Here is a 16262-nt window from a genome sequence, read left to right on the forward strand (position 1 = left end):
GACCAGATTTGATGGGCAAAACCAGGAGGACAGGAAGGTGAGCAGGGGGGAGTTCAAGGTTTATTTGAAAGGCAAAAGGAGTCCAGGTTGATTTGTCTTCTGGAAGAGAGGTGGTGATTGGGACCAGGTGGTAGACTGGGGGTCCCTGTGACTCGGCCTGTTTGCCACTGTTGGAGTTGGTATCTGCTCAGGGAGACCAAAAAACACTCATGTGAAGTTCAACCCTGTCAGGTTGCTGCAGGTCACCACTCACACACGTGGTGTCCACGGGACCTTCATCAGGGCTTGCCAAACGAGTTGGTGGAAAGCTGGCGTTTGTTTTACTGTCCTGGTCATGTTCATTCCCCAAAGAAATTTAGGGATGATGAAAAAGAGAGAGGACTATTTCTACTGCAGATAAGGGGGAGGTAGTAAAACTATGACACATGGAATATCCTTCCTCCCCAGACAGGTTCTGGATGGTCAAATCCTTTATAATATTCTTAGCTCCCTGCTGAGACCCTGTGCAGCATCATAGTCTATGTGGTCTAGGAGCCTGACAGCTCTTCTCATTGTCCAGTTCACTGAAGTGCCAGTGCATGCTGGGTTTCTGGAGCCCTGTGGTTCCACAGAGGTGCCTCAGGGTCTCGTTGGGTGAATGAGTGACCAGTTAGGAACAGTCATGAGACCTCACCCTTCATTCAATCCATGGCTCTCTGCTTTACATGTTTTGTATTAATTCCTTAACTAAGAACTCTCTTGAAAAAGTGTTCCATTGTTAATACTTCAAAGTCTGAACTCTTAGCCTGGCATTCATGGCTGTAGAATTAAACACATATCTAAATTTAAAGTATCATTTTTAAATATTTCGCATTACTATGTCAATCCACCAAAATTTTACTTATCCTCAAGATCCAATTTGTAAAAGAAAATAAAATCTCAGGACCCGCTAAATTTATTATGCTAAAGGGAAAGTTAGATCTGGAGAGCTAGTTACAAAGCATGTTTTCAATTCCGCTTCTAAGATTATAGATTAACTCTCTTCCTCATTGTTCTTGTTCTGTAAATGACTAGAAGAGACCAGAGACCAGATCTCCCCCTTTCCAATCACTGATCTTTGTTACAGATTAACTTCCTCCTTTATTATCCTCTACTTCAGATCAGATGGCCCCCAAGGGCCCATGACTATTATGTCTTCCATGTGGAATGTTAAATATACCTTTCCTGAAAGAAAAAGTCTATCTGAACTAATCAGGTCCTTGTAACTTTGTATTAAGCCTTACATAGAAAGATGTTGAAATTCTGTTAAGCCTCCCTATGTTTTGTCTGTATACATGATCCCAAACTTCTATACTTAGGAACACTGACTTCCATTCTTTGGAATCTATGCTTTCAGGTGGCTGGTCTTAAATTTTGTGCTTGAATAATCTCTCTGTCTCTCTTCTTTTTTTTTTTTTTTTTTTGACAGGGTCTTGCTCTGTCACCCCAGGTAGAGTACAATGGTATAGTCATACCTCACTGCAACCTCAAACTCCTTGGCTCAAGCAATCCTCCTGCCTCAGCTTGCCAAGTAGCTGGGACTACAGGCATGTGCCACCACACTCATCTGATTGTTTCTATTTTTAGTAGAGATGGGATCTCTTGCTCAGGCTGGCCTTCAGCTCCTGAGCTTAAGCAATTCTACCACCTCGGCCTCCCAGAGTGCTAGGATTATAGGCATGAGCCACTGTGCCCAGCCATGAATAATCTTTTCTCTTTAAACTAGATTCTGACCCTTTATTTTAGTTTGACAAGATTAAGCACAACTTTTCCATAAAGTTCTTCTGGCCCTACCATACAGAAGCATTTTCTTCCCACCATGAACGTCCAGGCTTTTTGGGGTACTGTCTCATGTACTTGACAATTCTGCCACCTGTGGGTACATTTTTTTCTTTCTTCCTATTATGTCTGTCTATCTTAGTATTTTTCATGGTGCTCTTGTGCTACCAACAATGATGGGAGGTTAGTGTTTGTGAGATGACCTTAAAAAAAATTAACTAAAAACTCTCTACCTCATCTTCAAAGGGAAAGAGGAAAGAGGGAGTTTACAAAAGTACATATACTTACGAGGTAAAAATAAATAAGACTTTTTCTACCTTTGGTAATGGCAGAATAGCTTATTTCAGACCAATTCTCCTAAGAAAATTTTAAAAAATATATAGAAAACATCTGTTTGAATAACAGAGAACTTAATCAAGGACTTAAGGGGGAAAAAGTCTGGAGCGAAGGAAAATCCAGATGGATGTTCTCCACATTTGGTACCACATTTCCCGTAAAGGCATTTGCCACTTCAAAAGGTACAGTTGAGAGTCTGATGTTATGGTATGAATGGTTATATATGCCCAAAATTCATATTTGAAATCCTAACCGCCAATGTAATGGTATTACCTACGGTAACTACCTTCTACAATAAAAATAATTCCTCTTTGGAGGATGGTAGCACCATCCAGAATTGCAAATTTTCTCTACAATTTTAATTACAGTATCTACTGTTTAATAAAAAAATAACCAGACATGCAAAATAACAAGCATTGCTAAGAAATCAAGAGACAAACAACAACAAAAAAAAAACACTCAGAGGATCCAAATATTAAAGTTACCAGATATAACATGTACTTTAAACTATGATTAGTATGTTTGATAAATGACAAGATGGAGAATTTCAACAGAGAATAGGGAACTATAAAATAATAAAATATATAGAAGATGCAGTAACAAAAATTAAAATATCAATGATTTAATATCAGATTATATAGACCTGAAGACAAAATTAGTAAATGGACTATGGGTCTAAAAACTACCCAAATTGAAGCACAGAGAAAAATATGAAAAATAGAGAATAGTACAAGAGACATGATAAAAACAGATAGCATGATAGTAATTGGATATCCAAAAGAAAGGAGAAAAAGAATGAGGAAGAATAAATATTTTAAAATAGAATGGCTAATTTCATAAAATTGATGAAATATATTTCAGATGCAAGAAGTGATAAAGAACCTCAAAAAAAGTAATACAAAGAAAAACTACAGGAAGAAAACTTAAGTTATATTCCTAAACATCAAAGACAATGAGAACATCTTAAAAGCACAAGATAAAAAGGATATTGAACTTTGAAGAGTAAACATGATTTATATCTGACTTCTCAACAGAAATAATAAAAACCAGAGGCAATAGAAGGATATTTTTGAAATGCTGAAAAAAATCACTGTCAAGCTACAATTCCATACCTACCTAAAATATACTTCAGGAATAAAACTGAAAAAAAAATGCATTTTTAAATTAACAAAGCATTACTAGATAAAAATTTTAAAACCTAATAGCATTCACAATAACAAAAAAAAATCAAATACTTAATACTAACAAGATATATACTGTCTCTATTCAGGAAACATAATTAAAATCTGCCTAGAAAAATAAAATAAGACACAAATAAATGGAAGAATAAACCATGTTCAAGGATTAGGAAACTCAATAAGTAATGACATTATTTCTTTGATCAATTGTTTCTATGCAATCCCAATGGAAATCCCAGCAAGTTTCTTTGTGGATATCGATGATCTGATTATATGGAAATGCAAGGGCCTTGCATTTGAAGATGGTCTTATCTTTTAAAAAATAACAATGTGGAAGGACTTAGATAACTTGACACTAAGACACATTATAAAGCTACGGTGATTAGGCCAGGGTGATGTTTGTGCAAGAATAGAATGCAAGGCCAGTGGAACAGAAGAGAGTCTCCCAAACAGACCTACATGTCCATGTGATGCTTGATGAAGGACAAACCTGAGTGATCTTTCATGAAAGGTGCCATGACAATTGGATATCTATTTGGGAAAAATGAATTTTGACCATTAAGTTATACCCTACACAATGAAACAACAAAGTTTGTAAGAAATAAAAAAGAGAATGTATCCATTGGAGTGGGGCTTCTTGTCGAAGCTGAGAAGCACAATCAGAACACAAGCCTGAAGAGAATGGGGCTTATTCCAACACTCAACCCAAAGGCAATTGAGGCCCTGGTTATGGGCTAGATCGTGTCCCCAGATTCATATGCTGAATCCCTAATCCCAGTATCCAAGAATGCGACTGTATTTGGAGATGCGGCCTTTCAACGGGTGGTGAAGTTAAAATGGGGATGTTGGACGGGGCTCATCCAATCTGACTGGTGTCCTCACAAGAAGGGGAAATCTGGACACACACAGAGACCCCGGGGCTGCACACACAAAGGGAAGGCCACATGACGGTGCCGCAAGAAGGTGGCCATCTGTAAGTAGGCCAAAGACAGAGGCCTCAGGAGAAGCCAAACCTGCCGACACCTTGGTCTTGGATTTGCAGCCTCCAGAACTGGGAGGAAATAAATTTCTGTAGTGTAAGCCACCCAGTCTTTTGTTATGGCAGCCCTAGCAGACGCATCCAGCCCTAGAGTTCTATGTCACACAGAATGGCTGTAGCAATTTTAGCCTGAAAATATTTTTAGCGCTACCTAAAATTCATCTCTTTACAAAAATACAACCATGTGGCCAAATCAGTTAAAAGTAACCCAAACTCAATAACTATAAAAACCCACAACTGGCTGTACTGTGTTGTTACGTACAAGCCAGTGAAATGTAATTTAGATGCAACAACTGTTGGGACCCACTTTACTCAGCCCCTGATCTCCAGGTAATGGGGGAGCATCACAGGATTCAGGGGGTTGGTCACGTGAGAGATAGAATGCCTTATCCAGATGAAAGGAAAAGATAGCAGAATTCCTGGGCATCTCAAATCGCACCGTCTGACCATTCGAAGGTGGCATGGTGTGGGGGTTGAAAGAGGAACCTGGGAGTCAGCCAGACTGGGTTCAAATCCTGATTCTGCTATTAACTGAATGTCAGAAGTTATTTAAATGCTCTGTGCCTCAGTTTGCATGTTTGTAAAACAGGGATGGTGGTAGTTGTGCCTGTTTCATTGAATTGTTATGAGGATCATATGAGCTGATATTTGGACAGCACTCAGTGCCTGGCATGTGGTGAGCACTCCTATGGCCTGCTGAGATGAAACCTGCTAACTCAGCAGAGATCTGGGGTCAGTCCTCTTTCTGGGGCGGGGCTGGGAGGAGCCCCCATTGGAGCTTAATATGTATGATGCATGTGGTTCCTGTGTTATCCACTGTGAGATTAGTTAATTCTGTTTGCACAGTGCACTGTATGCAAATGGGTCCCATGAAAAAGACCTTGAGAACACCACACCTGTGAAATGGAGAGGGGTGAAGGGATCAGCAGGGACCCACTGGCCCAAGGAGCCTGGAGCTATACTTGCAGCTCTGCCCTGATCCTAGGACTAGGGACAGACGAGGGAGAGCGGGCCGAGGCTGCTGCCCCCAGAGCAGATGGCAGCATCTCAGCCATGCTGGACAGTCTCAGAACAGGGCCTGGCCCCTGTCAACTAACCCAGCTTGAGCAAGTGGCTCAGCCTCTCTGCACCAGTTCTCACACCCACTCACTTGCTTGCTGGTGTCCTTGCTCAGCATCAGTGGGAACCCGGATGCCTAGGAATTCCCTTCCTTTCCTGCTGGACACACTTCCCTGCTCTCAGAAGGGAGGAGGGACCTTTCCGTAGTACCTTGAGACATGGGGGACACAGAACACCTTGTACTGGACTTTGCTATTTCTAGTTAAACCTCTAGCTGGCTTCCTCCCTCATCTAGACAGGGAGGAAGAGGGGGCTCGAAGGTGCCCTGGTCTTGGGGTCACCACCAAACACTGGGAGAGCCACTTGGAAGATGGGCAGAATTCCTAGGGTGAGCAGGTGGCCATGCCATACTTGTAGTCCAAGCTCAGTGAGGGTGTTTTGCTGAGGCCCTGGCCTGAGCCTCAGGGGTGAGGGTTGGAGGGTGGAGCTGAAGCTGGGAAACATCCTGCAGTCTCACCTGCCACACACTCACATCTAGCTCTGCAGGGGATGGCAAACACATTTGTGTGGGCTCCTCAGCTCTGCCTTGGGGCAGCAGAAGTGGGAGGGCAGGGTTTACAGTCCCCTCATGCTTACGACCCTGGCTCAGAACAAAAGGTGCCAGGTGGGCAAAGAAAGTGACCCTGGTCCCCTGGATACCAGTGACCTGAATGACATAGGTGGTTTTCCACAGAAGAGAGAAAAGCACCAGGCAAACAATGGCAAGCCCCTGGAATCTTCTGACAGCATCTGCCCTCTCCTGCCCAAGACCTGTATTTCTGATTATTAGGATGATGGCATTTTCAGACAGTAGTCTCTATCCTCTGCATTTTCTGGCAAATTAATAAATCTCTCATTCCTTCTCTTCAAACCACTTGTCCTCATTCTTTTGATGTGGCCTTGGGGACAAGTGCTGAGTTTTCAGTAACATTTCCTCTTGGTTGCAGGGGGCAGCCGCCAAGGTGTGAGGTGGTCACAGGATGGGTTCTCCACTGCTCTCTGGGCAGTGAAAACCTACAGCACAGGGGGTCATACTGAGGCCTGTGGAAGGCAGGGTCGAACCAGTGCCTGGACTGTGGGGGACCCGTGTCCAGGGGGAGCCTGGGATTTTCTACTGGCCAGGAGTTGAGAGGTCTGGACCTTAGTCCTGGCCCCACTTACTTTGTGTATCTGTCAATCAGTCTCTATCTGAATTGCCTTGGGTGTCATGTCCATACACATGTAAGAAGTACAGCTGGGGTCACACAGTTTTTGTCTGTTTATGATAATTAAGCTTTTTTTTTTTTTTTTTTTTTTGTCCGAGTGCATCCTGTGCCTCTTTCACACCCACAGGCAAAATGCAGGGCTTTTACACAGTGGGCACTGCTCGGCACACAGCTATCTCAAGAGACATGGTGTCTAGGGTTGCCTGGGACCTGCTGTCTTCACTTCAGAGGTCCCAGGTGGACAAACATAACCAGCAGCACATTGCCTGCACACCTGTCCACCTCTAACAGCCAAGGAGAGGGGAGAAGTGAGAAGCCCAGGAAGGAGGGGCCGGTTTGCGCCCTGAGCCCCTTGGCCCGGCCCTGGAGGGGAGCCCACCTGAGTTTCAGTGTTCACTGGGACCCACAGACTGAAGCACTCTTGCCTGTGCCCCAGGGGAACACAGCAATGTGCCCTGAGTAAAGAAAAGAGCTTTTATCTGAGGAATGTGAGTCATTTTAAATTATCAGGCCCAGAGAGGCAGAAATCATGTCCTACTCCCCTCATTTTGTGGTATAGCTATGTATTCATCTCTTGGAACTGCTTGCTATTGCCACAAGTAGATACAAATTAAGCTGATAATACCACTTGGGCACTATAACCCACAGCCTATAGCTTAACAATGTATACCACTCACTAATCAATGTTATCTCTGTAAACCAATGAGAATTCCTGACAAAAGACTTCATATCAGCCCTCTCCATTCCCCATTTTTGCCTTTAAAAACCTGGTTGTAACAAAGCCCAAATGGGGCTCATAGCCAGAGTCACTTGGGTCTCAGGCCGCTGGGCAGACAGATGTCCTCACTTTGGCTCCAATAAACTCTTTATATTTTGTGCCTTCGCCTCTTCCCTTTAGGCCGACGGCCCATATATACAACAGAACACAGTCAGGCACAGGAAACAGGGCGAGTGGCTGAGACCCAGGCCCCAGGCCCCAGGCCAGCACACGATGGATTCCTGCAAACCTGCCCTCCACCAAAGTCGTGGAGCTCAGTGGAAGAGGAGTAGGACTCAGCTGCCAACAGCAGAACAATCCCTCCTGGAGGGGTCAGGAGGCTGTGCTATGCTTGCTGTGGAAATGAGGGTGGAGGGGACAAGCAGGAGTCTCACGTGTTTTCTACACCGTTTCCAGGGATGCCCCGGGCCTGCTGGGTCCCCAAGGGCTTAGGCCTGGGTGCCCAGGCAGCCCTGAGGCTAATCTCCAGCTCTGCAGCAGGAGAAAGCAGGCTGAAAATACAGATGAACTTCTGAGCAGAGGGAGACCCACCTCCACAAAGAGCCTGGGGAACCCTCTGCTATGACTTCTTAATGCAAAGAACTTGCTTTGAAGCAGGTTCACTTCTGCACGGAACATGGGGCAGCCCCTCCACTGATGACCCTGCGCTGTCTAGGGGAACTGGGAGTGTTTGCCTTCAGCAAGTGCTGGGACATTCCCAGGCCAGAGTGCCCTGTGTCCTGTGGCTCTCTCTGGAGGATGGGCCCAGAGCCACTGTGAGAGGCAGGGAACCCTCACCCAGCCCTGGAGGCTGTGAGCCTCTGACCCCAAGTCTAGAGTTCTTCCTGTGACTTCTACTCCTCCAGCGAGAACGTCCCTCTGCACAGATGAGGAAGCTGGGCACACACACCGAGTGGGTGTAGGACACTCTGGTGGAATTGGGTGCCCTAAGGCCTAAGCTCTGGGCATCCTGTTTAAAGGTAAACCAGTTGATTACAAAAGCTTTCACAGTGAAGGAAATTTACAAACAGAAGTAGATGGGAGGACTGTCTGCCTCCCCCCGCCCACGCTGTCACCTGGAGGCACAGAGAATCGCCTGTAAGGAGGTTTCCCCCGTTAAGGCTGGTACTGAGCATGGCTATTTTCACTTCATACTGATCTTCCCTCAGTTTGAATGCATTTTGCTTTATATATGTGAGAGAGTGTGTGTGTGTGTACATATATGTGAAAACATAAAGTAAAAAATAAAGCATGCCTGTGTCAACTGTCCTGGCTCTCTTTACCTCACAGTCAGGCTTTTCCCTCCCTCCTCAGGTCTGGCCAGCCCCTCCCAGCTGAGCTCGGGCTGCGGGCCTCTGCCACCCACAGTGCACCTCCCGGCTCTGTGACCCCATCCCCAGGTCCTCTTCTGGCTCTGTGGCCCATCCTGGCTCTATGTCCTCTCCTGACTGTGAGACCTCTCAGCTCTTTGGCCCCTAAGGGCTCTATCACCAATCCTGGCCCTGGGTCACTGTCTAGCTCGGTGTCCCCTCCTAATTCTGAGGTCCCCCATGACACTCAGGCCCTTCCTGCCTCTGTGCCCCTCCTGGCCCTGGGGCCCCTTCCTCCTGGCCCTGAGGATGCTCTCGGACTTGAGGCCCCTCCTGGCTTTGTAGCCCCTCCTGGCTCTGTGGTCTGTCCTGGCCCTGTGTCCCCTCCTGGCCCTGAAGCCCCTCCTAGCTGTGTGACCTCTCCTGGCTATGTGAACTCCCCCATGGACATGTGTTCCTGCCTGGCTCTAAACCCCCCTTTTTGAACCTGAGGCCCCTCTAGGCCCTGAGAATCCTCCTGGCCCTTAGACCCCTCTAGACTCCATGGCCCATCCTGGTTCTTTGTCCTCTAATGGCTCTGTGTCCCCTCCTGCCTCCAAGGTCCCTGCTTGCCCAGAGGCCCCTTCTGGCTCTATGACCCCTCCTGGCTCTGAGGCCAGTCCAGGCTCTGTGTCTCCTCCTGGTCCTGAGGTTCCTTCTGGCTCCGTGACCCCTCCTGACTCTGAGGAACCTCCTGGCTCTGAGGCTCCTTCTGGCTTTGTAGACCCTCTTGGCTCTGTGGCCCCTTCTGGCCCTGAGGTCCTTCCAGGCTCTGAGACCCCCACCTGACTCTGTGAGGCCCCCTATGGCTCTGTCGCTCCTGGCTCTGAGGCCCCCTCCTGGATATTTGACCCCCTTCTGCCTCTGTGTCACCTCCCCGGCTCTATGACAACACACCCCCACCCCCCTGGCTCTGAGGCCCCTTCTGGTGCTGTGTCCCTTCCTAGCCCTAAGCCTCTCTTGGCTTTGTGGCCCCTCCTGGCTTTTATGAATATTAATATATTTTACCGTAACTTCCTGCTATTAGCTACCTGAAGAATGTCCTTAACCAGTATAATGCACCCAGCACTGTGGGGTTGGCCTGGCCGCTTCTCCCTAGGGCTGTAGTGGAGACCCCAAGCCTACCTGCAGGGGGCAGTTCCAGGAAAGGTCCCAAGGCAGTGTGTCTTTCAGGTGATGAAAACTTACATAAAATACGTTAACTGCATTTAGAAAATTCAAAATTATGGTTAAGTTCTCAAACATCCTGCTATAAACAGAACCCAACCGCCATAGAAAAAGACTATGGGTAAATCATTACTTACGTCATTACTTCTGGTCACACTGCTACCCCTACAGGGATCCCGAAGGCCCACCTGGCTACCACTGGCCAGACTCCCAGGGGGATAATCCAGACTCCTCAGGAACACACAACAGAAGACAGTGTTCCTCAGCTTTTTAAAACTCATGCCCACTTTTGTGGCATGAAAAAATAAGCCCTCCTCCTTACTTGAAATTTTGAAATTTCAAAGTAAATTATGACTGTAAATCCACCAAAACATGGTTCTTCCAGAACTCAGCGCCTACCGCTTACACTGTGAGGAATCACCTTACAAGGACTAGTTCAGGGTTTATTACACGCAAGCCCAGGGGAAGGGCCAGAGAGGAAGGCAGATCAAAACCATGTGTTGGGGCTGCCAAGCCCACCCTTGGGAAATGGCCATGCCTGGACACCCAAGCAGGGACTCGGGTGGGAGAGGGAAAGTCAGCTTTCCTCAGGCCCCCACTAAAGGGACAAGGACAAGTCCACTTCTCACCTTGTTCAGTCAGTCCCACCACACAAACGACACCACAAGGACATAACAGACAACCCACAATGTGGGACACTCCACAGGGCAACTGACTTGGTTTCTGTGACAAATCAGTGGCAGGGGAATAATAAAGCAGGAGACTACTCTACACACAGACTGTGGAGACAGGACAGTAAGTCACTCAAATGAAACCTGCTTGGCCACTGATCCAAACAAACCAACTGTAAAAGGCATTTCTGAGACAATCCAGACGGTATGACTACAGGTTGGCTCCTAGATAATCCCAAAAATGTGTTCACTTTGTTAGAAGAGGGATAATGGGCATTGAGGTTATGTAAGAAAATATCCGTATTTTTATGGAATTACCCCACCTAGGTAGTGGTGAAATTATATATCTGAGATTTACTTCAAAATACTTTAGTAAAGAAACAAAAATAAATGAAGCAAATACGGCAGAATCTTGATAATTGCTGAATATGGGTGATGGGGTTCTGTTGCATCATTCTCTTCGTGTATGACTGAAAATTTTCATAATTAAGAAATGTAAAATAAGGAGTCAATTAAAGTAATCACAGCTTTCCTCAGCTTCCTGAAGTTACGGAGACAATTGCTTCTGGCCATCCTTTTCAACAACAAATGCTTGACATTCACATGCAACATCACAAGTTGGTTTACAAGCTTGGAAATGTTGCTTCCACAATTTTAATTCATGGGATTGCAATACATTTTGCAAAACAAAACCATCAAAGGTAGAAAGCTCTTGGGAGGGAGAGAGGGAAACAAAGGGAAAGAAAAAAATGAGACACTGCTGCTACCAGTTCCCCACACAAATGAAATGAAGCCTAAACTGTTTCCCCAGATGACTGAACAATTTCCAGATTGTCTTAATGTGGGAGCTTAACACATTCCCCCTTGAACAAAAGAATTGAAGCTGGTTGCAAGAACAGCCTCTTGATGCAAAATTTTAAATATGCATGAGAGTTTTCTAGAGAGTATTCAGCTTTCTTTGGATTTTCAAAGCAATCCATATCCTAAAAAGTTAAGAACCACTGATCTTAATTGAAGAGGGTTTGAAAGGAAACTGACCATATGGAAGCTCTGGCCATGGGTTGTTACAAGGAAAGCTTTTTATTTGACAACATCTGAAACTTCTGGAAATGTTCTTGCTGGATCCAAAACAACCTGATTGACAGTCTATCTCCAACACCTGCAAGCACACCAAACAGCCCGGCCCTACAGACGATACAAGGTATATCCACTGTAGGTTCTACTCACACCACCCAACCCTCCACTCTGAGGTGCGACTGTCCTGGGCGTGAGAAGGGCCAATGAAGGCTGAATGGCAGGCTGCTCAACCGCACCAACCCCGAACCAACTTCACGGGCCATGGGAGAATGGGATCCTCCGTTCCCAGGCCTAAGTCCTGTGGGAGATGCTAACAGAATAAGGAAAACAATGTGTTGACACAAACATTTATTTTTTCTGACGATGACCAAAGTCAGCAAAAGAGACAACAAAACTTCAGTGCCATAGAAGTCCTTCTGGACTGAATGACAACCTATGAATGGCTGGGAACAGGGCTGGAATGCCTGCATGAAATCATCTCATAATCTTTCATCATCCCAGGATAGGATGGCGCCTCTTGGGACTGCATGAATCTTTCAGTAGCTATCACACTTTCTCATCCTTTAAGTTAGGACAGACAGATTCTCTCTCACCAAGCATATCAACTGAGATGCTCTTTCACTCTTGCAGACTGCCAGGTGGAAGGGGAGAGCAGCATCATTCAGTCTGAGTTAAGTGCAGAGTCCAGGATGTTGGCTGAAGGCCTCCCCAGAAAGGCCTGAAGAGTGGAAGCGCTGCTCTCTGCTCATTTCACCGCCCACCACTTTTCTTACCTCAGTTGAGAGGTGTGAAGGACTGTCTAATCCAGAGAACATTAGAACCCATCGTGAAATGAATCACTGCCTTTAGGTATCTGTGAAAACCATTCTCTAATAGCATATGTGTTTCTCTGTTAAGGGCTATATTCACATCAGCGCCTGAGCCTCAGAAAGAATGCATGTTTACACTCTGTACTCTCCAACGGGTAATATTTATCGTAAAAATCTAAAACATATTCTTCAGTCTTGAATCCAAACTTCTGGTATAGCAGCATGGCGGGGTTGCTTGCTGAGACGTGAAGGGTTACATCCTTGCCCATGCAGGTCTGCCAAAACAGTGGAAAAACACAAGATGAAAATGGAATGGCCTGAGGGAAAATGAGTAGGTGAAGAAACTCTTTTAAGTGTGGGTAGGTAGTTATGGAAATCAGAGAAATCAGAAGCTGAGGCTGAGACACTACAACACCTAGCAACAGCTGGAAAATGAATGACGTTTTGCTGCTGATCAAAACTTTCACAAGATTAAGGAAACTGATAGCATTCTGGACGTTTTTGGTTTTCTTTTTTTAAAGCAAAGGGCCAAGGGAGATATATTTTATTGTCAATTTTATTATTTTATTTATAATTCAATTACATTTAAATATGTCAAACACATCAATACTCAACACTATGACAACTTTGAAGAAGCAGGGAACAAAGTTAGTTTTGTTTTTTTAAACTAGATGTTATCTTATAACCTCTCCAAACTTGTAAAAATTCCCTTCCTAGACCAGCTAGAAAAGATGCTAAGCTATATGCACAAATATAAAATGTTACAAATTTAATTATCAAACCTGAGGACCTTATATAGACCTTCTGAGTTCCAAAGTCAACCCTCCATTCCTCTAAAACTGACAGAATTAGCTTCTTAGAACTGAGATTCTATATTCAGCATTGGCCTAATCTTAAGGGAAAAGAGTAATAATCGTTCTGTCAACACAGGGCAAGTTCTTAGATGCTTTTAATTAGCCACATAGAATAAGGAATTCCAAAAGTCATATAAATTAAGGACTTATTTTTTAATGAGGAAGGCACTGAAATACTGAAGTTGATAAAGTCCTTGGGATTTATAATCCATGGTTCCCCTAGGCCTCTGTTTAAGAACTCCTCTGTCAAGGGCCATCTGACAGCTACCTTCTTTTCTCTGCTTAACTCACACTGCGTATCCAAAGACATTTTCAGGACAAAAGACCACTAGTAGTACATCGACAGTCTGGGTGAGGTGGCTCACGCCTGTAATCCTAGCACTCTAGAAGGCCAAGGCGGGAGAATTGCTTGAGGTCAGAAGTTGAAGAACAGATAAGAGCATGTGGTGAGTTTTTAAAGCAAACTTTGTGGGGTGATGTTAGTATACTTTAGATGGCAAATATACATGGTCTAACCATGGCCAACACCAAGTACCACTGATTGAGCAGCTCCTGTGTTTAGGCCCTGCCGTGTATGGGCTGGCTGGGGGCAAGGTGCCCACATACAAAGATGAATGACTCCTCCAACCACCCAGCAAACCTTCAGTAAGGACTGACTCTGCGCAAGGCCTTGTATTGGGCACCAATGACACACACATATTAAAGTACCGTCCCTGCCCTATCCTAGGCCCTTACTGGTAACAGATAAGGCAGAAAATTCTATAAGCACTCTGCTAGGATAGAAAGATGAATACAGAGTAGAGATCAATTCTGTGGATGGAGTGGGGCAGAGAAAGGGGCATGTGGTAGAAATGACCAAGATAGTCTCAGGAGCAAACAACAACACAAGGTAGCACATACTAATTACCCAGTGAGTGATTCACATAGTCACAGCCTGAGGAGAAAAAACAAAAAATTTCTAGGAAGATGGTTCTCAAGGTTCCTGCCAACATTTAGAAATTATTAAGCAAGTTTCATTAAAAAATTAGAAAAACAACAATTTACCATCTCTATCCTCTCTTTAAAAGGAATCTTACCCACATAATATACAGTCCTCCATACTAAATGGCTTCTTGAGAATAGTTGCCAGAAAAATTCTGGGGGAAAAAAATCTTTGCTTTTTTTTCATGTTAGTATATAAATATTAATATATGATATATTTTCTTCAAGGTGATACAAATATATCAACAGATGAATTATAATTCATTATTAAAATCAAGTCTTAGAAGGTTCTTATCAGCTTAGTTTATACAGTACTAGTAAAAATGAAAAACAATCAGCAATAATAGAATAGGTACTACTTTTTTTTTTTTTTGAGACAGAGTAGACTCTTGCTCTGTTACCCTGGGTAGGGTGCAGTGGCGTCATTATAGCTCACTGTAACCTCAAATTCCTGGGCTTAAGTGATCCTCCTGCCTTAGCCTCCTGAATAGCTGAGACTACAGGCACACACCACCACACCCAGCTAATTTTTCTATTTTTTTTTTTTAGTAGAGACAGGGTCTCGCTCTTGCTCAGGCTGGTCTCGAATTCCTGAGTTCAAGCGATCCTCCTGCCTTGGCCTCCCAGAGTGCTAGGATTACAAGCGTGAGTCACCATGCATGGCCCATACTACTTATTGATACAGTTTACAAATGTTTACAAATGTTTACAAATACCTAAAAAAAGTAAAATCACAGTTCTACTCCCACTTGTCAGAGCTGGATGGTGATGATTCTAAAAGCAGCAGGAGGCTGGGCACGGTGGCTCACGCCTGTAATCCTAGCACTCTGGGAAGCCAAGGTGGGTAGATCGCTTGAGGTAAGGAGTTCAAGACCTACTAAAAAATAGAAAGAAATTATCTGGCCAACTAAAAATATAAACAGAAAAAATTAGCTGGGCATGGTGGCACATGCCTGTAGTCCCAGCTACTCGTGAGGCTGAGGCAGTAGGATCACTTAAGCCCAGGAGTTTGAGGTTGCTGTGAGCTAGGCTGACGCCACAGAACTCACTCTAGCCCAGGCAACAAAGCGAGACTCTGTCTCAAAAAAATACATACATAAATAAATAAATAAATAAATAAAAATAAAAGCAGCAGCAGTTACTAATATGGATAGTACACGTGCTTTAGGGTCTTACTTCTGTGTTTTCTCATTTTATTTATTACACGTTTATAAACTGGTCTCTCTGAAACTTGGGTCTGAACAATAATCACACTTTAGAGAGTCAGAGATTTGTCTGTGTGCTTTAATAATCTCATAAATGGTGATGACTGGCTTTCTTTCACAAGGCAACCCATTCCCTTGGGCCATGCTGGGAAGAACTAGCTCAGCTTTTATTCCTCCTCCAAGTCTTTCAGATGAACCCAGAGGCAAGATGGTAAATCATAAGCACAACTTACCTGAATCAGATGATAGATCATAAAAGTTGCAATCCCAGCTCTTCTCCATTCAGGATGGACAAACAGAAAAGAAATGTAAGCTTCATTGTATTTCACATCAGGAACCATGAAGCCAAAGGCAATGATGACTTTTTTATAAAGGACAACAACACTGAAGTCTGGGTACTGCAGGCATTCAGACAGGTCGATGCCTAAAGAAAAGAAACAACCAGAGTCAACCTGAGTGCCTTCTGGAATCAATGAACGCCAAGCTGTTCAGTCTGTACCTATAGCTACACCTGCATGCTAAAAAAAAAACCAAAACCAAAATTGGAGACAAAGTATTACCATAGATACCACACATTCAGATCATGAAAATAAAAATGAATTTTAGAAAATACTGAAATTAACATAGTCTTTCCTAAGTGCAAATGTTAAAAGGAGAGAGGCAAGATGGGTAGGCAGTAGCGCACAGGCTCAGAATTAGACACACCTGGCTTTGAACTCAGCCTCCTCTGCCACATGTG

The 16262-nt window shown here is 44.4% G+C and overlaps 1 protein-coding gene across 3 annotated transcripts in view; it reads right to left on the bottom strand.

Moving 5' to 3' along the window:
- Nucleotides 1-12005: 12005 nt before the first annotated feature.
- The window catches only part of KAT14 (lysine acetyltransferase 14), a 35629-nt gene continuing 31372 nt past the window's right edge, over nt 12006-16262 (bottom strand). For 2 of the 3 annotated variants that reach the window (XM_045529108.1, XM_045529109.1), the window contains exons 9-10: nt 15757-15947; nt 12006-12758 (exon numbers count right to left, since the gene is read on the bottom strand). In XM_045529108.1, the coding sequence (XP_045385064.1) occupies nt 12585-12758; nt 15757-15947 (365 nt within the window). In that variant the 3' untranslated portion in view covers nt 12006-12584. Of the gene's footprint in view, nt 12759-15756; nt 15948-16262 lie in introns of those variants that run through there. The other variant, XM_045529110.1, reaches the window with a different exon arrangement.

The sequence above is a fragment of the Lemur catta genome, chromosome 17, assembly GCF_020740605.2.
Source record: "Lemur catta isolate mLemCat1 chromosome 17, mLemCat1.pri, whole genome shotgun sequence".
Lineage (NCBI taxonomy): Eukaryota > Metazoa > Chordata > Mammalia > Primates > Lemuridae > Lemur > Lemur catta.